The 25,243-nt window shown below is 48.4% G+C and overlaps 1 protein-coding gene across 3 annotated transcripts in view; it reads right to left on the bottom strand.

Annotated features, from left to right (window-relative positions):
* Positions 1-25,243, bottom strand: part of SLC41A2 (solute carrier family 41 member 2) — a 705,927-nt gene that overhangs the window by 155,327 nt on the left and 525,357 nt on the right. For all 3 annotated transcript variants that reach the window (XM_069629903.1, XM_069629904.1, XM_069629902.1), the window contains exon 9: positions 11,203-11,334. In XM_069629903.1, the coding sequence (XP_069486004.1) occupies positions 11,203-11,334 (132 nt within the window). The remainder of the gene's footprint in view (positions 1-11,202; positions 11,335-25,243) is intronic.

Below are 25,243 nucleotides of genomic sequence, written 5' to 3'. Positions count from 1 at the left end.
CTTCCACTCTCCACCTGCACTGCCTCCCTGTCAACCCCTGCACTGGGGGACTGTCTCAGTATCCTACAGCCCCCCCTTGACGTATAATACCCAGTTGCACTGTCCTAGCTATGAAATAATTTCCCGACCTAATATAGAAAATGAATAATTTTAATAAAGATCTGATGGTGAGACTAATTTCATTTTTTATGTTTTTAAAAAAAGGTACATCCTTCATTATTGTATGTGTCACGAGTACCAGACACCGGCGGATGGCTTTTTCAACCGCCAGTTGCTTCTCCGCGTGAACAACGTTACCACCCTGACCATTTTATGGGACAATCGCCAAGTACAAGCATGCCCTTACGCGGTACTAACGGCTAGATGCAACACACAGACCGTTGTGGTGGCCTAGTGCCTCGTTGTTGGAACAGCCATGCGATTATCATTGCGACCGAAGAGCTTATTTTATCGTAAACCAACACCCTGTGTACTGCACACGAACATCGCTTGCCTCAAGACAAACTATTTTGGATCGAGAGCAAAGAAAAATGCAAATCGCTGAATATTCTCTAAACATTTGATGTCCAATAAATGTACTTTGCCAAATGTACAATCTTGCCGTTTGCTTTTAAACCACAGTTTCAAATTCCGAATTGTGGCGCTGTATTGTGAGATGATCTAAGACCCTGTGTACAGCAAATGAACATCGCGTGCCTCAAAACAAACTTTTTGGAACGCGAGCAAATAAAAATGAAAATCACTGAATATTCTCTAAACATTTGATGCCAAATAAATGTACTTTACCAAATTTACAATCTTGCGGTTTGATTTAAAAGTACAGTTTCATATTCCCAATTGTGGCGCGCTGTGTTGTGAGCTGATCTGTGTTGATTTCCGGGTTCTGTGTGGAGTCGCGTAGAAGACGCCTGGGCGCGTTTGCCTACGCAGCACAGTCACGTCACGGATAGAGGCGGGGAATATGAATGTTTTGATAAAGTCTGTTTCAGGGGCGGGGGATTTTATTTAGTGCCGCAAAAGCAGGTGAGCCAGGTCGATGGGGGGAAATGATAGGATTATCAGAAAATGGCGGCTTATTTCGAGTGCGTTAATGGACGAAAAGTCGGTAAGGTCCATAGGAAAGTTTTCTACGATCTACCGATTTATGCTTAAAAACACATGGCCGAACCGTAGGGACAATAAAAAAAAAGTCCCAGAACTATCCTTTAAATGAATCCCTAATCCTTCGATAAAAACATTTTTCTCAGGCATATCTTTTAAATTTTCGAGTGTGGAAAAAACTTCAGCTTGTTCAACCTTCTCCATACAATGTTTAGCCCAAGCAGTCAATTCTCTCCTCTTGTCTGGGGACACAGTATTACAAGTCACAACACTTGGTCTTGTTCCCTGGTATACAACAAGCGATGCAGGATCACTTGGAAGAGGAAGAGTAGGTACATTCTGAACAACAGGTGAAGGCAAGGGGGCAGGCAAAGGGCTGACGGCTGGCTGGAAAAACAACAGGAAGAACAACAGGGAGGACCGGAGGAACTATAGGAGGGGGAACTACAACAGGAAGGGGCAAAGCGCCAGGAGGAGGGACATATGGAGGTGGCGCGGAGGCATCAGGCCTTCGTTCATGAAAAAGTTTATTAATCAATTTGTCTGACGTATGAAAATCTTTTGAAGGGTAGATTTTCTGAATGCCTAATTGAAATGCCCTGTCCGTGTTCCTAACTGACTCCAATTGTTTATTTTGATCATATAACCATGCCTTTTTGACACTCGTCATATATGTCGACGCATATGTTTCTCTCTACTCTTTTGTTGCTGCAAAGCTTCCGTTTTCCAACTGTGCAACACGTCAAATGCTGCAGACCTAGCCTTTTTCTTTGCTAATACAGACTCTAAATATTCTATACGAAAGATTTCAAAACTACCATTGGTTGGCCACCGAAGATTAGAATTATGTCTGGTTTGTCTCTGCCAAATGTCATTAAATGCTATACTACCAAAGCCTTTCTTCAGTACATAGTACATGCCGACGACCCCTCCTGTGGTGCGGGACGGCTATCTTCCAAAGGTTGTCTGTCACTGCGGAAAAATGCCCTAAAGCAGGCAGACAATTTCCCAGGCATATCAAAGTTCTGGTGTTACCTGGTTAAATAATTGTGCTCGCGAGTACAATGCTCCAAATTCAAATTTGTCAGGGTTAAATTAAGAATCGGGACACGATTCACCTGACCAAAGGACTAGGGGGCCCGATCGGGTTACTAAGGACAATGCAAAGGACCCACGTGTCTGGTGATTTTCGGCAAATTTACCCACCTCAAATATATGGACCCTCGTCAAGACGTCGTCTCGGGCTACAGCTCACCGTCCAGGGATCGGATCGTGCAGTTTCGTCGAGGAATTCACTTCTCGTCTTAGAGTGGCCGGTTCTGTTGGCACCGTCCGATCCCGGTCCGATAGCCGAGCCAACCTTCAACGAGACAAAGTCAATCTTGAGGGTCCCTATTCAGGCACCATCTGTGGAATCAGAAAAAATACAATATTACCGCTGTTACACCGAGCAAAGGAAAATACACTGACACGGGCTTATACAGATTCCCAGAATCTTTATTACAAAACTGAACAGTATTCAACAAAGTACACAAATAGCTATTTGGCCGTCAATACATCACAGAGACCACCAGCAGGGTTCAATGTAAGCAGTGAGAGAATTTCCTAGCTGGACATCGACGCATTTATACAATTTGTAAAATGATGTCAAGCCCCCTTGCAGGTTAATCATGCACTGGGCTAGGGTCGTGCCAGGTTCACTTTCCTAATTTACATATCTCGTGCATGCGGTTTACTTTTCAATACATTTACTAACACACTCCATTATTCTTCAATTTAACATTTACACTCTTTACATATTGTTTTAATACATACCAAACAATGTTTCGCATATTATATTCGGATAGCATTACTGTTCTTGTATACTTGTAGTTTAATATTGCTAATTCAAGTAATCCCCTGCTCCTGAGGTCAACAAAGGACAAGGTCTACATGACCCTAACATGTAGCCTGAGGACAGGTTGGACATTAACTCCCCTACAGAGGTTGGAGAGGTTAAGGCAAGAACAAGGACACACGAGACAGCCATTTTAGATTACAGGGTGACTTTGTATAAAACCCCAAAATGGCGGTTTCTAACCTAAAATGGAGGCTTGATTCAAGATGGCGGTTTACATCAATTTCTAAGGTGAAGACCTTGCCGCAGAGAGTTATTTGCGTACAATTTTAAGCAACTTGGCGTAGGCCAATATACATACAAATCGTTTGTAAAAAGAGGCATAATTTAATATCCGGTTTGACAAGGCTACGGGCGTCGTGCGTCCTACTTATAACATCCAGTGATGTCGGCTCGACGGAGGCCCTTGAGGACAGCGTATCGACATCGACGACGCAGGGTACAGACGCTGAAAATTTTCCAAAGCAGCACAGCTGTGGTGATTACCCGTCATAGATGTGGAATACGTCAGAGGAACCAATCCCTTTGAAACAGGGAGACACGGGGAGGCCGCTGACTGGAGGACTCCCTTGAGACACGGGGAGGCTGCTGCCTGGAGGACTCCCTTGAGACACAGGGAGGCCGCTGCCTGGAGAACTCCCTTGAGACACGGGGAGGCCGCTGCCTGGAGGACTCCCTTGAGACACAGGGAGGCCGCTACCTGGAGGACTCCCTTGAGAAACAGCAAGGCTGCTGCCTGGAGGACTCCCTTGAGACACGGGGAGGCCGCTGCCTGGAGGACTCCCTTGAGGCACTGGGAGGCCGCTGCCTGGAGGACTCCCATTAGGCACTGGGAGGCCGCTGCCTGGAGGACTCCCTTGAGACACGGGGAGGCCGCTGCCTGGAGGACTCCCTTGAGGCACTGGGAGGCCGCTGCCTGGAGGACTCCCTTGAGGCAATGGGAGGCCGCTGCCTGGAGGACTCCCTTGAGGCACTGGGAGGCCGCTGCCTGGAGGACACCCCTGATACACTGGGACGCTGCTGCCTGGAGAACTCCCTTGAGGCAATGGGAGGCTGCTGCCTGGAGGACACCCCTGATACACTGGGACGCTGCTGCCTGGAGAACCCCCTTGAGACACAGGGAGGCTGCTGCCTGGAGGACTCTCTTGAGACACAGGGATGCTGCTACCTGGAGGACTCCCTTGAGACACTGGCATGCTGCTGCCTGGAGGACTCCCTTGAGACACGGGGATGCTGCTACCTGGAGGAATCCCTTGAGACACGGGGATGCTGCTACCTGGAGGACTTCCTTGAGACACAGGGAGGCTGCTGCCTGGAGGACTCCCTTGAGACACAGGGAGGCTGCTACCTGGAGGACTGCCTTGAGACACTGGGATGCTGCTGCCTGGAGGACTCCCTTGAGACACTGGCATGCTGCTGCCTGGAGGACTCCCTTGAGACACTGGGATGCTGCTGCCTGGAGGACTCCCTTGAGACACTGGCATGCTGCTGCCTGGAGGACTCCCTTGAGACACGGGGGTTTTGCTACCTGGAGGACTTCCTTGAGACACAGGGAGGCTGCTGCCTGCAGGACTCCCTTGAGACACGGGGATGCTGCTACCTGGAGGACTTCCTTGATACACTGGGATGCTGCTGCCTGGAGGACTCCCTTGAGACACTTGGATGCTGCTACCTGGAGGACTTCCTTGATACATTGGGATGCTGCTGCCTGGAGGACTCCCTTGAGACACGGGGAGGCTGCTGCCTGGAGAACTCCCTTGAGACACGGGGAGACTGCTGCCTGGAGGACACCCTTGAGACACAGGGAGACTGCTGCCTGGAGGACACCCTTGAGACACAGGGAGACTGCTGCCTGGAGGACACCCTTGAGACACAGGGAGGCTGCTGCCTGGAGGACTCCCTTGAGACATGGAGAAGCCGCTGCCTGGAGGAGTCCCTTGAGACATGGGGAGGCTGCTGCCTGGAGGACTGCCTTGATACACAAGGAGGGTGTTACACAGAGGAAGGCAGTGCTAGCTTGGAGAGGCTGCAATCAGATTGGTGGAGTGCTATTAAAGCACTGGAAGCCCAGGCGGAAGAAGGAGGATCAGAAGGGCACAACAGCTCTTCTCAAGTCTTGTGGAAATGGAAAAGCCAAATGATTTCCGCCAGCCACACCTAGGAAAGGAATGAGGCCCATGGCAGGAGGACATTAGAATCTCGGCTACCTGAAAAGGATCCTGAACAAGGGGAGGGAAAAATGTACATTAAAGCCAAGATCCAGGAGGGACCTGTGATGAACCATGAAGACCAGGTTTCAGGAGGGACGTTTTGTGAATTCTAGAGTTTCTAGGCACGGTGGGTACCTGCTCTGAAATCATGAGAAACAAAGTCTAGGAGAGATTTACCGAGGATGCTGAAGATCTGTGAATGAGAAGAAGCCTAACAGTGAATATTGCAAGGACGCAAAGAGGACTAACAAAAAAATGGGAGGGGTTCCTGGGACGTGAGTTTAAACTAGGGAGGCTGAAATAACCACTGAAGAAACAGTTGCCGGTTTTGGTTTCAATTAGCATAGGTTTGGACATATATAAGATGATTGAACTCTTGTGTTGCCCAAACCTTGGAACATTTATGTATTAGCTTAGTCTATCCCTGAGGCTAAAGACTAGGATTTCACACTTTTTGTGGACTACATCGCCTTCATGGACATGAGCACTGCATTTGATAAGGTGGATAGAGCTTGGGGCCTCCTCGGTCTATGGTAGGGGGAGCCAATTTATTTAGTCTTCATGGACCGAAGCACTGCATTTGATAACGTGGACAGAGCTTGGGGCCTCCTCAGTCTATGGTAGGAGGAGCCGATTTATTTAACCTTCATGGACCGGAGCACTGCATTTGATAAAGTGGACAGAGCTTGGGGCCTCCTCGGTCTATGGTAGGGGGAGCCAATCTATTTAGCCTTCATGGACCGGAGCACTGCATTTGATAAGGTGGATAGAGCTTGGGGCCTCCTCGGTCTATGGTAGGGGGAGCCAATCTATTTAGCCTTCATGGACCTGAGCACCGCATTTGATAAGGTGGCTAGAGCTTGGGGCCTCCGCGGTCTATGGTAGGGGGAGCCAATCTATTTAGCCTTCATGGACCTGAGCACTGCATTTGATAAGGTGGCTAGAGCTTGGGGCCTCCTCGGCCTATGATATGGGAGGAGCCGGTCTATTTAACCTTCATGGACCTGAGCACTGCATTTGAGAAGGTGGACAGAGCTTCTCTCTTGCGTGTGCTCGGGTCCATGGGCTGTCCACACGAGCTGCTATGGATCCTTCAATTGCTTCGTGAGGACACCAGGGGCTGTGTCCGTTTTGGGGAACAGGGTGAATGCACTGATTATTTTGAGGTGGACACAGGGGTTTGGCAGGGCTGTGTGCTTACACCAGTCCTATTTACACTCTACATAAATGGCCAAATTGCCTGTTTAGAGCACTAGTAAACACTAAAGCAGACTTACGTGGGAGGGTAACAAAGCATTCCCTCTGATTGCATATGCCGACGACACAATGCTCATTTCTCGGACACCAATAGCCCTTCAAAAGTATATTAATGCCTACGCTGACTTTATGGCAGATTTAAACTCACCATAAACACTAATAAATCTGACTTGTAGTGCCTGGAGAGGAAACAGTAAAAATGTGCACTATGATGAGCAATGGGTCGGTTATTCCTAGGGTAACCAAGTTCGATTATTTAGGCATCTGTTTCTCAGACAACTGGAGGGGGATGGCCCATGTGCAGAGACAAAGCACAAAAATGAAACAAGCGTTGGTAGGGGGGTGGTTTGCAGGGGGGGGACATTGTGGCATCGCAAAATTCATGAAAATGTGTCGGGGTAAACCACTAAATCTCATCATGGAAGTGTTCTGTGCACAAACAAAAGCTGTGACCAACTATGGGGCGACACTGTGGCGATGCTTGGTACAAAGCACCCTTTTTGCACTGGTTGGGGATCTGGTCTTATCCGAGAGCCTCTCTGACACTGTCAGGGATGGCACTCTATTAAGAGTAGCACAAGACACCCAGAAAGGGTTTGGGTGGTTGTGCCAAAATAAAGTGGACAGATAAGTACACACACAGCAGAGAGGAAAGAGAACAAAGAGTAGGCCAGAGTAGCAAGGGAAAAAGGTACAGAATGAATTCCCTCTTGGGGTGTATGCAGAGGGAAGGCTCTAGCCTTCTACACAGTTTGCTATAACAGAGGCCCACGCTGTTTGCTCATGGCTTGGAACAGCAGCTATGGGTGTCTGTAATGTAGAAACGAAACAAGGGAAGGGGCAGAGGTTGACTGATGGGAACCAACAGACAAGCTCTGTACAAAAGGGTCTACAAACAGTACAAGAGAAGATACTACAGACAAATCCAGGAAAGGAGGTGATAGCAAACTAGCAGAAGGAAATGAAGGGAAAGTCGTGTAACAGGATAGGATAGCAGAGGACAGTAAGGAACAAGGTTGAGAGCTCAGAGGAGCAGGAAAGCAATGAGCAAACCCACAGGAGCAGGGCTGTAAGTTAGAGAGCCCAGATGAAAAGGGCTTAGGGCAGCAGAGTAAAGCAGGCTGCACGGTAAGGAACCCAGAAGGGCCGGGCGGCAAGGAGTGGGCCCTGAGGGGCAGGGCCGCTGACCGTAGAAGGTAGCATAGGACTGTAGCGGGCTGCTAGGCCGAGAACCCAGCGGAAAAAGATAGGTAGTAGGCAGCGGAGCGTGATAAGCTGCAAAGTAGGAAGGCCAGAGGACAAGGGCCGTAGGCAACCGGAGTGAGGTAGGCTGCAGAGCAGGGAGCCCAAAGGACAAAGGCTGAAGGCAGCCGGAGTGAGGCAGGCTGCAGAGCAGGGAGCCCAGAGGACAAGGGCTGAAGGCAGCCGGAGTGAGGCAGGCTGCAGAGCAGGGAGCCCAGAGGACAAGGGCTGAGGATGGAAAGCAGCAGAGCGTGATCAGCTGAAATGTAGAGAGCCCGCAGGGCAAGGGCGTAGGCTGGAAGGCAGCAGAGCGTGATCGGCTGCAATGTGGAGAGCCCGGCAGGGCAAGGGCAGAAGCTGGAAGGCAGCAGAGCGTGATCAGCTGCAATGTGGAGAGCCCAAAGGAGCAGGGCTGTGAGGCAGGGAGCCTGGAAGGCAATGGCAGGAGGCAGCGAAGTGTAACAGGCTGCAAGGCAGGAAGCCCAGAGGAGCTGGACTGAGGTAGGGAGCCCAGAAGGCTAGGGCTGTAGGCAGCAGGGTGTAGCAAGCTGCAAGGCAGGAAGTCCAGAGGAGCTGGACTGAGGCAGGGAGCCCAGAAGGCTAGGGCTGTAGGCAGCAGGGTGTAGCAAGCTGCAAGGCAGGATCCAAGCAGGAGAGATGGTAAACAGCATACAAAGATCCGTAGAAAGACGCGAAAGGTGGAGGAAGGACTCTCAGATGCAAGAGGCTTAGCCACTGCAGGCAGCAGCCTTTATACTGCCTAGCCCAGCACAGAGGCAGGCTAATTGGTTGCACCTGGCTAAGCGCACCTGCAGGCAATCGGCCACCTCCCTTTCTGTTCCTGGGCTGGTGGAAGCAGGGCAAGTCCCTAGGGCTTCTGGGGGGTGTAGTTCCTTTGATAACCAATAGGAACAGCCAGGAATCGATGCTTGTAGCCAGGTGCATTGTGGTATACGTAGTTTGTTGGAAAAAATAATAAAGCACCAAAGTCTCGCAAATGGGAAATAAAGTTCCCAAAGTAAATATAGATGGATCCAAGAGTCTGTTGTAAATAAATGATAAACAAATAGTCCATATTGAGCATAAATGGATGCGCCCGTGGCGCAGGCGTGACAGACACATGACGTTGCTAGATCTTTGTTGCAGAGCCCCCACTGGCAAAGAATACTGTGGCTGAAACGCATACCTGAATGTGTGTCTCTGGTCATTGCCCAGTCTTTACAATGCCCGGCCCAAATTAACAATAGCAGAAAGGAGTGTGTACAAGAGGGTCTTCCGCTCGCTTATCATAATGAAACACAAATCCATTGGCCTTGCTCTGCAATCCAACAGGCTTCATCTATCCATTTTGAAACTGGATATCATTCAACAGTATTTGACGCACAGTTTCAAACAGTCTGATCGAAGGGCACTCACTAGGGCGTGCTTCAATCTACTCCTGCTGAGGGATATTACGCACAAATGGCAGGAGCAGAGCATGGCCTGTCCGGGTTGTGGGTGGTGTGAATGAAGACCTTATATAGGACTGTGCATATCTTTATGTGAGCATTGTTTTATGGACTTTGATCCGAATAAACTGTTTTGAATGAATGAAGTGTAATGTGGTACTGCACCCAACACCCAAACGACCCACCACCTACTCTACCAAAGCCACTTATGGAGTAAAACGGCCCCCTAACCTATGAAGTATCACAAAACCTTGGCATTTAGAAGAGCTTGAGGAACCAGACACTCTGACAGACTCAAAAGGACTGCAAGAGGGGTAGTAATATGATGGAGAACTATGACAAAGGGGGCAGCCTAGGACAAAGGGGGCAGCCTAGGACAAAGGGACAAGCCTAGGACAAAGGGACAAGCCTAGGACAAAGGACTATGATGGAGGAGGACTGTCGAGAAATGTGACAAAGGAGGACGAATAGGACCAGGGATCAGATTAAGATAAAATGACTGTGCAAGATATGGTAAAGCTTATTTTACACCTTCATTAATGTAACCACTCATACTCATTTATTCTGTAGCAGAATTTCAGAGGAACTCATTCTTTGGGTAGTTCCTCTATCGTACAGTAGTCCATTACTAGATTCAGGAATCTATTTGAATGCTCTCAATCACCTATTGTACTGCCAACGTGCCCTTTTTGGCACTCAATCGATCAGTGCGTTCACCAGGACTAATAATCATTTATTGATTGATTGATATTTTATTTCTATCGCGCTCGTACACAAGTGTTTCAGAGCGCGACAAGGCAAGGGAGGGGAAGAGGGGAGAGCAAAACAGCGATCTTACTAGGCCCAGTGACATTGAGAATGCGCAAGTGCATGGGAGAGGGGGAGGGGAAAAGTGCATGGAAGGGGGGAGAGGTGGAAAGTGCGAAGCAGAGGAGAAACAGATAAATAACAATAAATAAATAATAAAGGCAACAAACAGTGGTAATGCAGCCAGCAATTTGCAAGTGCTAGGTTTAAGGCAGCAGACAGGGTAGGTCTGATAAGTGTAGGAAGTAAAAAGGGGGGGCTGTATGGGTATAGATACAGACCCCAGTGCAAGGGGTGGCCCGGAGGCAATGCGGGAGGGTGGCAGGATGAGCCAGGTACCTGGGCTCAAAGGACAGAGGGTGGCCAGAAGCACGGTCCCAAGGGAGAACAGATCAGCAGTTGAGAGGTGGAGCGAAGGCAGAAGAAAAGAGGAAGGTCTTGAGGTGCTTCCGGAACCAGAGATGGTTCTCCTCAAGTTTTAGAGTGGCAGGGAGGCTGTTCCAGAGGGAGGCCCCAGCCGAAGACAGATCTACCCCCAGCTCGTTTCTTAGAAAAATGACTGACCCTGAGGGAGTTGGAGGTAGAGGAGCGAAGAGCTTGAGAGGGGAGGTATTTGCGGAGGGATAGCTGAAGGTATTTTGGACACAGGCCACAGAAAGCCTTGTGGACAATGCAGAGGGTTTTGAATTTAATCCTTGCATCCACTGGGAGCCAGTGGAGAGATTTCAGAGCTGGAGAGATATGATCCCAGGGCTTGAGGCCAAGGACAAGTCTCGCATGTGGCTCTTAACACATTTTGAACCAAATTATGTTTAAGTCGGTTAAACCGCTGCATAATCAGTGTGCCCTGAAGAGAAGTCTGTGTACCGATATTCAAGTGGGCATGCCATAGTTGAAATAATCCCCATTTAAGCACAGTTCATTATTAGGCAGTGGTTCCCTAAGTTTAGAGACCATGATATAATCACTTATCTTTAAGTCAAAAGTTACATTCACTATATGATGTACAAGTCCAGTAAGGGCTATTCAGATTGTCGGGTGCAGCACACAGGTCCTACAATAGTTTCTCGCTCCATACAAGCCATTGCTTTGTTCTGTAAATCCGACCCCCAACCCAGCGACCACCATCACATTACACAGTGTGTGTTCACATTTGGAGTGGATGAAAAAGGAGGGTATCTCAAAGCAGAATAAACATTTGGCACTGCAAACTTTCAGGTTTACATGGAAAGCGTCTTACCTGTGCCATAAAATGCTTTGCATGGGTGATAGCAGCCTTTGGCCTCCTCTGGCAGTTCCCCGGGAATGCTGTGTAGATGGAGAGATGTGGAAATCCTGCTAGCCTGGATGGCAACCAGATTTCCTCCAATTCCTAAAGGACAACAAAGTGGCGTTTAAGTGGAAATCTAAAAGCATTAAAGGAACATTTCCAACAAGCCAACAAAACGGAACGCAATCCAGCGACACGTGGATAATCCTTTACCCAATTCCCCCAACCCCTCTGCAAAAAAGGAACAGAGGCCAGACTGCATACCCTAGTCTCCTTCGTCAAGGTTGGATTAGTATAGTGGGCCGTCCAAACCATCCAGGCTCAGGGTTTTCGAGGCGTATACTAGCAAAGGAAATCATCCTATGGGCCTGGAAGTCACCTAAGGGCATTAACATCGAGGGTTGAATCCATGAACTGCTGACCCTCCCGACAATAGAGAGGGCCATTTATAAAAATAGAGAGGACTTGGACATGTTCAATGCAATTTGGGAGCCCTTGTGTATTCTGAGAAACCTGAAGGTGTCTCACCCGCTAGTCCCCGGGGATCTTTCATCCAGGTGGCCAGGACATGGCCACCGCTTTTGGGTCCAGTTTCTGGGGGTGGACCAGTGCGGGAGGATCACCTGGATGAGGGGTCTTCGGGGAGTGGAAGTGGTACACCGGATGGTGAGACGCGGTATCCCCTTCCCTATAACACCTTTTCCCCATCCAGGTAGGATACTTAGGAACTCAACCACCCATCCCCTTACCCGACACAAACTCCTTCTCACGGACAGCTCACTGTGAGAGAAAACGGACTAACACCTGAGCCATATACCTGACATGTCCCAACACAATGGTCAGGCAGAGTCAGGCAATTACTGATCATTACACACACCTGACGTCCATCACATATCCCCAAATGGAGGAAAGGCGGAGCACGAAAGAACACTCTGAGCAAGGCAAAGAACACACGGAAGCAGCAGTTCCAAGATGGCAGTAATACGAGGAGAAAGACAGCAAGACCGGAGAGGGTTGCAAGGAGGCAAGTTCCCTTGACCTTTTTAGAGAAAAAACGTTGCTTTGACAAGCGTTCAAGAAGAAGAAACATAAGACCTGGAATTGAAGCTGAAGAAACCTGCTTTGTGTGTCGAGGAACCGGGGGCTCTCTCACGTCCATAGCCCAGGCGGGGAGGAGCATTTGCCGCTGTGGTACGGTCCATGGCTCCTACAACAGAGCAGCACCAGTAAAGTCAGCACAGCCGGTGAGTCAGGGAGACTGATAGCAGACCGGTCTGTGTTAGAACCAAGGTTGCAAATGGCAATATTGTATGGAGAAATCTGAAGAGAACATTATGTGAAGCGTATGTGACGAGCGACGCAAATATTATTAAACAGCAGAAGAGTGACTGAACTTTTGAAGCCAAGTTAGATACTGTATACAGAGTGGTCAGGTGCCAGATGGGTGCTCATTCGAAGGTCTCGGTTAATTATCCAACCGAGAGATGGCAAATGTACAAAGGGATTGTGAAATCGAAGTGGTCCTGCAATGGGTCAAGCTGAACACTGTGCACATTCGAAAGTCTTCGATAGTTAATATAAACTGAAATTGGTCCGGGCCCGGCTGAGGGGGTCTAATTGTATAAGAGGGAGGATCTGAGCCCGGCTGAGGGGGATTCAGTGTGAACCGTCGAGTCACCCGAGAAAGAATATTCTCTAAACATTGGAGAAAGGGACCTGAACCCGGCTGAGGAGGATCCAGGGTCAAGAGTGAATCACCTGAATTGAGTACTTGTACGAGGAAAGGAACTTTGTTTGTTTTGGTACATCAGGCCCTCTGAATCAAGAGACTGATAACTTTAGAGACTTGGGCACAGAAGCCCTGATACTGGTAATGGAACTGTATCCTCGTGCCGAAGAAGCCCGAGAGTGTACTATGCTCGAGTGAACCGCCTTGTCCCGTGCCGAAAACATGGGGAAGGCAGGCCAACGGCCTGAACATCCCAACATATCATTTTTGTGAACACTTCTTTCTTTTTCATAAACATTACCCCACTCTGTATTTAGAGGTAAGGGATGGCAGTTTTTTTTGTATAAGTCCCTTTTACGAGACTCGACTAGGACTGCATTAATTTTTGATGGTCATAGCTTGCTCCAATCTGTAGATTTAGGATTAGATAGGCGTTTATCACACCTGTGTTGAAGTGCAATAAACACCCTTGAACTGCGGTTACCTGTGTCTGCCTTACTGTTGATACCATGTATTCCTTACAGTATATATGGCTGAACTGGTGGGCAGGATGCAGTTTATCCCAGAAAACCCTTATGCAAGCTCTATTCCTCCCCTACAACTCCCCCTCATGAAGCCCACTTCTTGCGGAACAGAATGTACTCTCCATGTACTACTCCTGCCCCCCTCCAACCTTCTCCCTAATCAGAGGAGATTGCTAGAATACAGCTTCTACCCCTCCACCCTGTCTGGCTCTCTGCATAGAGGGTATGCCTCCCCTCCTCCCCCGGGGTGGGCACCCATTCAATGCATATATGGCTGTGATAGCATTACCCCTTGGCTTTCAGTTTTGAATAATACTTTTTTTTAGATCTTGTTTGATCTAAACTGTGTAACTGGTAAAATAAACCCTGAATGAAAAGCGTTGGATATGGCGTATGCAATAAAGGTATGGAAACAATATAAGCATTTATTTCTTTACTAGCAAGGTTCACGCAGTGCACACCACACATCCATGTGTATCGGTGCACCAGAAACAGCAATCAGTCATGCAATAATAGGCTCAATATAAGCCGCTACAATGGACAAATAAAGAGCAATCCTGCATGAGTAGCAATAGAAGGCACTCCACAGAAACGCGTTTCTGTAAAGAGCAGCGTTGGCTCCCCACTTAATTATATGGATTTCCACAAGCTTTTCATCAAACACTGTGGCTACATCGAGTCCTACAATCCCATCTTTTAGAATGGTTTCAGATTCTATTTCAGTCAAGACCTTGAAAGGACAACCACTGCATCCACCTCACCTGTGGCTCACTTTGGTGACAGTGTCGCCATTACTTCATTGCTGTAAATCTGGAACTAGAGACTGGAAATGGGCGGCTGCACAGTAGAGCTGTGCTGCTGGACTTGGACCGAAGAGGCCATAGAGCTGTGTACAGGTAAGACACAGTGAGGCCATGAGGGGAAATTACCACAAGGGTCAGGAACATATTAAGGGCATAGACAGTGGTCAAACAGAGTTATGCAGTGTAAGGGTGTAGAAGTACCAGTCTGACTCAATGGTGGCATGGTGATTGGCAAATACATTTATTCAGGCAAAAATAAAGAGGAAACACTGAGGTTTGGGTTTCCCTGCCTCCAATAAGGAACTAAAGAATTGGTTATATGGTCCAATTAAATTAAAAGAAGAGCCCACTGTCGTTTCAAAATACCTACTTCTATGCCTCTCACTTATAACTAATAAGAAAAGAGTAGCAGATCTTCTTGGTCCAGAAGAATGGGGGTGAGAGGGGGTGGGGATTTTGCCTGTGAGAATGACTCCCTTCTCCAGGCCTCTGTTCCTTTCTGAGAAAATAAACTTTCAGCTTGTGGCGTCGTAAGGATTCAGTTCTGATGCAAAAGTTCCAACTTAAACATTATTCCTTCTTGAACATTGTTGTACTTCACTACTGGATTCCTCGAGAATGACCCCCCTTCTGAAGGGGTTTGGTTCTTAATGTCCTCACAAAGACCGGGGAATGACTCCATTCCGCTGGCCTTCTTTTGACTGGTTTCATGATACCCAATCGTAATCTCCATCACATACACATTGTGGAGCTTAGCGTCAGTTATCTACAGAGAAGACAACTGCAGAGAAGACAAACACAGAGAAACCAAAGTTTTCTCTCATTAGCTCCTATAAGACTATGGGGGTCAAAAAAGACATGTCACGACTGACAATCGCTGCAGTGGGAAATGAAGGCTCGCCCATTTATTATTTCCAAAGGATATAAGTTATGTGCTTCACAACTCTCACAGGGTGGTTCGTTACCGTTTCTCACCTAAAAAATACACAAATACAAGTTGTAGATGCTACAAACGTCTCATTGCTAATGTTTTTGCACTATTTTAAGGGCATTTTTTAGAAAGAGCATTTTTTGGAAAAATCCATTTACTCGTGTTCCAACTTCACGACGGTTCACCTTCCCGGCTCTGTTCTTCCTGAATGTTCGCTGTGTCCCTGTGCTAATCTATGTCCGGAAACAGCGCATGTCATCACATGATATGTTGGCTCTGCTAATTAGGGTTGTTTAACACTGACTAGCTCTGTTATGTTACTTGGCATTTATATAGTGCTCTATAAATCATTGGTACGACCTCAAAGCGCTGGTAGGCTGAACGCCCTCGGGAACCGCAGTTCTAGTCAGTAGAGAGAGATAGAGTCTTAGGGTGCATGAGTGCACCATATGTGTGTGCAGCTGATGTACGGGATGGTGATGCATCCTAGCGTTAAGTGTGGTGCTGGAGATATCAGTTGGATGTGTGCAGTCTGGTGGGTGGACACCCAGACTGGGCTCTGGCTGCGTTAGGCCCGAGGGACGCATTTGTGAGCAACAAGGCTGGAATGTGCTCGGCTAGCTGCGTTTTATAAGGGTGATGAGGTGTTCTTGGGGTCGTATTCGTATGTGAACAGCTAGGCCGAATTAATCAGGGGTATAACTGTGTTCTAGTTGTATGATGGTGCATAGTAGAGAGTAAGCGTAGTGATGTGATATGATGGTTATCTTTAAAGCACCCGAGACCAGGCACATGAACAGGATGGCGGGGAACACAGCGACACAGCATGGGGAACAGGAAAGCAGGGTACACAGTGATACATGGGGGAATGTTCACATTTACATTTCTATCTAGATGTGATTCAACATAATGTTCGCTTCCATCCACAAGTCTATCAATTGTGGGACATGCTAACATTTGCATTTCTGTCTAGAAGTGACTCAGGCTAATGTTCGAGATTTCATCTAGGTGTGGCGTATGTTGACATTCACAATTCCATCCAAGTGTGGGACATGCCGACATTCACAGTTCCGTCTAGGTGTGGGACATGCTGGGACATGCTAACATTCACATTTCTATCCAGATGTGACTCAGGCAAATGCTCATAATTTCATCTAAGTGTGAATGAAGTGCAATGGATCAAGCACCTGGGAGGGAAGACATTAGATCATATGCGGACTAAGTCCCACAATAGTAGAAACATGAGTTGGGAGGCTCATCTCAGTATTGATCTTGATGACATAATATATAATGAACGTTTATCCTGCCTGGGTCTGTAGCAGTCTAATGTCTACAATTCCAACTGAGTGCGGCGTTGCTATTCACAATCCGGTCTGGTCCGGCGCAAGCTAAAGTTCACAATTGTGAAAGTAAAAGTTAACTTGTTAGCATTGCTAACATTCCAATCTAGTATGGGTCTGGATTAGACTAATGTTAATAATTCTGAGTGTGGCTTTGCTAACATTCACAATCCTGCCAGGGTCTGACACAGGCTAATGTTCACAATTCTACACGAGTGCGGCATTGCTAACATTCACAATTCTGAGTTAAGGTAATGTTGGGTGGTAGGGTTTTCTGGAGTACAGTAATTGCTCTACTCCCCACCCATGCCACACTTACTTTTCGGTTGCTGCTGGATGATGGCTGGTCACTGGCTTCCCCTGCTGACACTTTTTGGAGCCACCTCTGAGGGAAACGCCCTTTGCCTTGGGGCCCTTAGCCACAGGGGCTGCCGGGCAGAAGGCTGCTCTGGGAGGGTCCCATATGAGGATGTGATGGACCAATCACGTTGGGTGGGAGGCGGCATGAAAGGAACCAGGAAGCGGGCAGGGGAGCCGCATGCAACACACGTTCTATGTGCTTCCTAAAGCACAACGTTATATTTCAGGAGAACAGACTTTGGGTCTGGGCATTGGGGCCACTCATCTAGCATGGGAGAGGGGTCCAAATGGCACGAGTGCGGCGCTTGCAGCCAGGTCATTAGGCCTCTGTTGTGGTCCGGGTCCAGGGACCAATCACGTCGGGTGGGAGGCGGGATAAAAAGGGACCAGGAAGCGGGTAGGGGATTTTGGAAGCCGCGTGCAACATGCGTTTTACGTGCTTCCTAAAGCACAAAATTATATTTCAGGAGAACAGGCTTTGGGTCTGGGCATTTGGGCACTCACCTAGAAAAAGTGCCATCTTGTAGGGTGAATGCTACGTGTAGTCTGTAGTGTGCAAAACATGTCATAATATAAACACTCATCCCTTGTGGTACACAATGTGTTTAATTCTGCAAACGGTATTCAGTAATTCAGCTGGTCATGTATGGCAGGGAGCTGCCTTCCCATCGTTAACTGACCAGTCGCAATAGCATACTATGTTAATCTTGGATAGTTGTATGCAGCATTTTAGAAGGGGCATCTTGCTCTTGTTACACATCTCTTTCATGCATTTTACCCAGGGAAAGGTGGCACTTATGAGGGACAGTAGAGTCCTTTGCTCAGGGTCTGAAAGGTGGCCAGAGGTGCTGGGGATTCACTTGCTGGAGGCCAATCAAAGTAAAGAAAGAATCCATCGTACAGCATCCATCAAGTCAGAAAGGGCCAAGACTGCATGCTGACCTTTCCGGAGTGCCACAAGGAATCCAACTGGTCTGATGTTGTAGCAGTCTGAGCTCTATGCTTGGCTGATGCCCCAAATGATGTGGACGCTGGAGCTGCTCTTTTCGTGGTGGTCATGCAGTTGTTTTATAATGTTTTACAATGGGCTCAACCCCAACCTTGGTTGGAAAAGGCATATTTCATATGGAGAGGGGTTTGCAGAGTGTTGGCAGAGACGGCAACATGATTCTTTGGGGATGTCAATATAATATTTACACAATGGACAGCAAAAACTAGAAACAAAAACTCTTCATTGCTACCACCAGCGTAATCTCGCCCAATCCAAGAACGTCCCCCAAGCACAACCATGCAGCAGCCACACAAGAGCTTAGGACAGCGCTTCAAATGTTTGAAGTAGCGTCAAGCATATCTCTCAGATGAAGGTTGTCACATGCTGCGGACCCTTTTTTAACCTGCCAAGCCCCTTACCTTCAACAGACTTCAATTGGATCACTTGCCAAGCAAAACCTTCACCTCCTCCAGGAGTCTCATCTTGTGAAGAGTTGTCCTGCTTGACCTTCTGGCATCTTGGGGGTGACTCTGCGTGTCAGGCCTCACCACCCACTACCTGATGTGGAGTCACTGGCATAACAGGGGTCCCCGCAGCCCTGTGGTCCTGGGGTCCCCTTCAGTCATGTGCTCACTTTTCCCAAAAATCACTTCCAAAAGCAAATCTGCTTGGAAAAAAGTGCAAGCTCTGCACCTGGCCTGCAACATTAGTTCTGCAAGCTTTTTCAATGGTTGCTTGGCAACTAAGAACCCACCCGTGTGTGCCAGACCTCATTAGTTCTGTAGGAACAGGAGCACACCGCAGACCTTTTACAGTCAGTACCCCACCCAGACGGACTTCGAGACCATGAAAGCAGCACTGAATCACGGCAAGTTAAATCAAAAAAGTGTGGCGTGTATGTTTGAATGTAGTGTATGCTCGAGATTCGCAATGCATATCCATCAGTGGGCGCTAAGCATCGGATGCCTTATCCGACGTCTCCCATCATCAGGCTGAATCTAACCCGCCGAGAGCAGCATTTCCTACAATTTGTACTCCTACGTGGCACTTACTTACTTCTAAGCACCCTGTGCTTCATTGGATTGCCTTAAATTGTTAATTGAACTCTTTTCTACCTGTTTACCGCCTTCACTGGCCTCCTGCCTCGCGAGCAAAAACAACGCACCGCTCTCCCAGGCTCCACAACGTCCTTGGCTCCGTAACTGCTACGTTCTCTGCCCCTGCAGCTACCGCCCTGACGGCTCCGGAGGCCTGCTCCATCCACTACTGCCTCTTGTGTCTGCCACCTCTGCCTATCACAGCCGCGCTGCTCCTGTGGCCCACTCCTTCACCACTAATGTGGTGGCCACAGCCTCTTGCAGCTGCGGTCCCTCTAGCTCCAGAAGCCGGCTCCTCCTACCACAGACTATTGTATCCTCCACCTCCACTGCTGCAGCCCTCTACGAAGCCTTCCACGACCTTCTGCAGCAGCCCCTGCTGGCTCCCTTCAAGTCAGCCTACAGGATCCTACAAATCCACTCTCCGGCTTCTTCTGAGGGTGCTCCCTTCTCCCTGGGTGCCCTTAACTTAATGGCCTGACCCTCTGGCCCACCTTTTGACCCTGACTTCTTGTGCCTGTCCCTCTGCTCGCTGACCTTGAAACCACTCAAATGCCTCCCACTGGCTCCACAGTGCTCCTCTATCCTGCTTCTACTTGTGTACAGCTTCCTTCCAGGGCGCTCCAGTGCACTCATCTTCCTCCCACTGGCTCCACAGTGCTCCTCCATCCTGCTTCTACTGGTGTGCAGCCTCCTTCCTGGGCGCTCTGGACTGCGCTTGGACCCATAACACCCACTGCCTTCGACTTGCTTCACCTTTCAACCATTGGTCGTGCCCTCCCTCCCCAGCGCTCCACTCTCCTGCTCCTACTTGTATACAGTACCCCCTCCTGAGCACTCCCGACAGAGTTTTTGTGGACCTGCAGCACCTACTGTTTTTGACCAACCTACAGCATCCTCTCCACTTTCATCCAACAGCTCTTAGTTCCTGCCCCTACGTGTCTCCGACTACTGTGCGTCTGTGTTTCTAGTGCTTTTTGACTAGGCATCCTATCCTACACCCCACCTCTTCCCTCTGACTTCTCTTCCCTCATTACCCCTGCCTGTGGTTCCTGACCCCACCCTACCACCCAGTCTGCTCCAGTCCCACTTATCTGCTCTCTGGTCTAAATCCCGCTCTGTGTTATGCGCTCCTCCTCCTTTCTGTTCCGCCCCTTCCCTCCCCTCTTCCCCCTACTCTCTCCCCCCTCAAAACTCGCTATCTCATCATCATGTCCTCTCCTCGCTTTACCTCCCCTCCCCCCGCCCCACTCCTAATCCTCCCCTTCTAATTCCTCATCCCGGCACTGCAACCTCATCTACCCACATATCTCCAATACTTGAATTACCTTTGAAGTTGCCCTCTGGAACACCTGATCAATCTGCAACAAAACCACTGCTGTTCTTGACCTATTCTTATGCCTCAATCTCCAATTTCTCTGTATCACTGAAACTTGGATCCCTCCCGATAACACCTCTGTTCCTGCTTCCCTTACCTCGTCTTCATCTTCTTTCGTGCACGTCCCTCGCACCTCTGGCCGGGTAGGCGGCTTGGGCCTTCTCTTTCGCCCCCTCACTTTACCTCCTCTCCCTCTCCTACTTCTCTACCCTCTCTTCCTTCCTTTGAATTCATGTATAAAATCTTTAATTCTCCCCACGCTATATAATTCCTCATCGTATATCGCCCTCCTGGCCCGCTTGGCTCATTCTATGAGGACTTTGACCATCTTCTCAGCCTCATCGCACCCAGCCCCACCCCACTAATCGTTCTTGGCGATTTCAATCTCCATCTCTCTACTAACCCTTTCTCCTATCTTCTCCTGTCCATCCTTGATTCGTACCTTCTCTCGAAATCTCCCCTCCCCTCCCACTCACCAATCAGGCTCTACCATTGGCCTCATCTTTACCTCCTCCTTCTCCGCATCTCCAATCTCTTCACAACTATCTTTCTGACCACTTCTTGCTCTCCTTCTCCCACTCCCTCCCCCCACTTCTCCTTCCACCCCCTTCCTGAGGCGTGATCTACGCAACTTGAACCCTTCTCTCTTCCTTTCTTGCTGCTCCTCTTCCCTCCCTCTCTCTCCCACTTCTCTTCTCTTTCAGCCACTGAAGCCTCATCCGCCTTACGTTCCTCCCTCTCCTCTACTCTTGATCATCTTTACCCTCTTTCCTCATTCTGCCCTTCTTGCCAACCTGCTGAGCCCTGGCTATCAGCTCATCTTTCCTCCATGCGCCGCCTTCTAAGGCGCCTTGAGCGTTCCTGGCTCAAACACCCTACCACCCCCAACCAATCTGCTTACTTCTACTATCACTCACTCTATGACTCTTGTCTTAACTCTGTTAAGTGCACTTACTTATCCGACCTTCTCCACTCAGTCCTCTCAACCTCGCTGTATCTTCCAAACCTTAACTCGACTTGTCTCTCTGCCTACCCCTGATCATTCCATTGCATCCCCCCTCTCTCTGCCTCTGATCTTGCCACCTTCTTTTTGAACAAAGTCCTCAATCTCTGACAAACTATCCTCTACTCTCCTTCTTATTCTCCTCCACCTCCCCCTCCCTTTTCCATGCCCTCATTCACCCCTATCACTCAATCCGAAGTTGCCCTCCTCCTTTCTAAAACCCACCCCACTGCCTCTCCCTCTGACCCCATACCTACCTCCCTCATCCCCAAAATCTACCCCCTCTTCATTCCCTATCTCACATCCCTTTTCAACACCTCTCTTTTCACCTCCACCTTCCCCACTCCTTTTAAGCATGCAACTATCTTCCTCATTCTCAAAAAACCTACTGCTAATCCCCATCTTGCATCTAACTATCGTCCCATCTCTCTACTACCTTTCCTTTCTAAACTCCTAGAATGCATTGTATACTCTCAACTGTCTACCTTCATCTCTAACCACTCTCTCTCCTCCCCCTACCCAATCTGGATTCCACCCTCTTCACTCTACTGGAACTGCTCTCACCTCGGTTCTCAACTCTCTCCTCTCTGCTCGCTACTCTAAGCATTCCTCTATTCTGGTCCTACTGGACCTCTCTGCTGCCTTTGACACCGTCGACCACCCTCTACTCCTTAGCACTCTTTTCATTTGGCCTTAAAGACTCAGTTCTTAATTGGTTCTCCTACCATCTCTCTAACTGCACCTTCTCAGTCTCTCCACTCAACCATGGCGTTCCCCAAGGTTCTGTACTTGGCCCCTTTCTCTTTTCACTCTATACTTCCCTCCTTTCTCCCATAATCTCCTCCTTTGATGTTTCACATCATTTCTATGCTGATAAAAATAATAGCGATTTTCGGCGACACTCCAGATTTAATAATAGAGTCAAATGTGAGCAGAGCCGGCCGGGAAGCCAGATGCGGAAAAATACAAACAGGAGGTAAATGGTCCGCAGAAGAACTTCTATTGCACATAAATTGTCTAGAGCTCCTTTCAGGGTCCTTCGCCGTGCGTGCTTTTACCAAGGTCAAAGAAAACTGTTGCGTCTTACTCAAGATGAACATATCAGCGGTTCAGTACATAAACAAGCTAGGGAGGCACCAAGTCCAGAATTTGGCACCACTGCCTACAACATCACATACAAATATGGGCAGAATACTAACCAGGGGAACAGAACATTATAGCAGACTGGAACTCACGACATTGCGTAGACTCCAGCGACTGCAGTCTTCATTCAGAAATATCTGCGCAATTACAGAGGATTTGGGGTCCCCTAGACATCAATCTCTTCGCGTACAGATTGAACCCACAGACTCCCAAGTACTTCAGCTGGAGGATAGACCCGGGTGCAGTGGGGACAGACGCATTTTTGCACCAGTGGCCCGGAGCGGTCCATCATGCCTTTCCACTGTTCATCATGTTAACGAGGCTTTTAACGAATGTCACCAGAGAGTGGAGCTAGTGATCGTAATCCCGCTGTGGAAGTCCCAGGCATGGTTTCCAGTATCAATGGATCTTTCTTCTGATTTCCCTGAGGATGATCCCTCACAGTCGGAACCTTCTACTCTGCCCGAAAGGCCAATCTCACCCACTAATAGAAGAGGGCAGTCTTCACCTAATAGCATGCAGGGTTTCAGGAAGAGATGCAAATTGCCAGGCATTTTGCAGCTCGCTGCCGACTTCATCAGAGATTCCTGGGCACCTTCCACCATTCTGAGCTACGGCGCCGCTTGGGGCCGTTTGTCAGACTGGTCACAGAATGCAGTATTGATCCCATTTCGGCACCTTTAGTCCAAGTGCTCAATTTCACGATGGGTGCACCTACAGGATACTCAGAGCTTACAGATCAGCGATATTGGCGAGCAGGATAGACTAGAGGGCAAACCTTTGGGAGGGCACCCTGCTGTAGTTTGTTTACTTAAGGGAGTTAGGTTGCGGAAACCGCCCAAGCCCAAATACTCAGTACTCTGGGACGTGAAGGACGTGTTTGTTATTTCTTAACTGGCTGTGCAATAGCAACCTCTCCCTGTCCTAGCTGTCAGGGAAACAAGTTTGCTGTGCTTAGCGGCATGTATGAGAGTATTCGATGTTAAAGCATTAGAAATAGACAGAAAGGTTTTCTACCCAGAGGGCGTAGCTTTCAGTAAAGCAAAAAGGACAAAATGCGGTTCAAGCATCATTTTTACCCCCATTTCCCAGAGAACAAGAAGCTATGTGTAGCGCAATGCATAAAGGATTATGAGCTAGCGACAGCCAATGTTAGGCAATTAGGAGTATCCCAGCTAGCTTTTTATAGCGTGTAGAAAGGCTGATAAACTTCTAGCACGTCTGCTCAGGGGGCAGCCGGTAGAAACACCATTACTGTTATAATGGATGAGCAGGGCGTACGGCACTCCCGTACGGAGAAGATCGAGGAGTGCTTCGCAACCTACTATATGAGGGCTTGTACACATCCCAAAACCCTCTGAATCAGTAGCATGTGGACTTTTTGGAAAGGATTAATCTCCTTTTTTCAGAGTGGAAGTGAGAGAAACACTGGAACAGGAGATTAAGCCCTAAGCGCTGGGACATGCTCCTGTCACTCTCGAAACTGGGGGAATCCATAAGGGCATGTAGGTGAATTCAAGCAGCGTTTGGGGTAGCCTATGGCCTCAAGATAAACAATAATAAATCAGAACTTCTGAACCTTGCGGTGAGGGGCCGGGAGGTGGCAAAGCTGAAGTCTACATCGCCCTTCATATGAAGCCCGGGTGGGATCAAGTACTTGGGCATTACAATAACCCCAACACTATCTGGTTGTTGTGTTATGTGTGCTTGTATCGCGCCGGTAGCCCACAGGCATCAGGGCGCTGGTAACATAATACTAGACATACATTAGGACACGCCTTAAGCATCCAGACGGACTCTCTATTTCCTAAAATAGGTACGATCACTTGAAAAGAAAAGTCTTCAGACATTTCCTAAACGTTTGATCATTCTCTTCCAACTGCATAGTGGGCAGTAGTTTATTCCACTGTTGCACGGCATGCACTGAAAAGGGTCTGCCCATTCCTGCCTTAAGATTGTATCTTGGCACATTGAGCAATCCTTTGTCCGCTGAGCGTAGCTGTCTCAAGAGAATGCATCTTACAAATTGGTTTTTGAAATAGTGGGTGGCGTCTCTGAAGAGGCACCTGTGTATGATGGTCATTGACTTAAAGTTCACTCGGTCTTCAACTCTTTGCCAGTGCAGGGATTTTCTTGCTGTTATGTGTTCCCTGGTTTTTGTCCTCTTTGCTATACGTACCGCATCGTTTTCAATTACTTGACATCTGGCAAGATCTTTTTTGGTTGCTCCGAGTAACAATGCATTTCCCTAATCCAGTCAAAACAGAACTATTGCTCTAGCAACAGTTGCTGTGTTTTCCTCATTCAGGTACGGTCTGATTGCTCTCATGAGGCGTAGGTAATATGCATTATTTTTATGCAAGTAATTGACCTGAGCCTCTGAGGTCACAGAGGCATCCACCATCATCCCCAGTGTCTTGACCTGGCTCATGACCTGTATTTTGGCCTCTTTAATAGAGAAGGTTTTGTACTTCTCCCCTAATTTAGCTCTGGCTGTGCTAGTTCCGAAGATCATTAGCTCTGTTTTTGTGTTGTTTGAACACATCCAGTGTTGCTGCATCCAAAGATCTATCATGCAGTACACTTCAGTTATTTTAGCACTATCCCTAGTCAATTCTCCCTCCAACTCAATAACAAGTTGCGTATCGTCGGCGTAATTTGTGAAAAAAAACGCCGACGTCATCCAACAAGTCACAGAGGCTTCTCATGTAG

This window comes from Ambystoma mexicanum, chromosome 12, assembly GCF_040938575.1.
Source record: "Ambystoma mexicanum isolate Mex_15411 chromosome 12, UKY_AmexF1_1, whole genome shotgun sequence".
In the NCBI taxonomy this organism is placed as follows: Eukaryota; Metazoa; Chordata; class Amphibia; order Caudata; family Ambystomatidae; genus Ambystoma; species Ambystoma mexicanum.
This window is presented reverse-complemented; position numbering and strand designations above follow the sequence as displayed.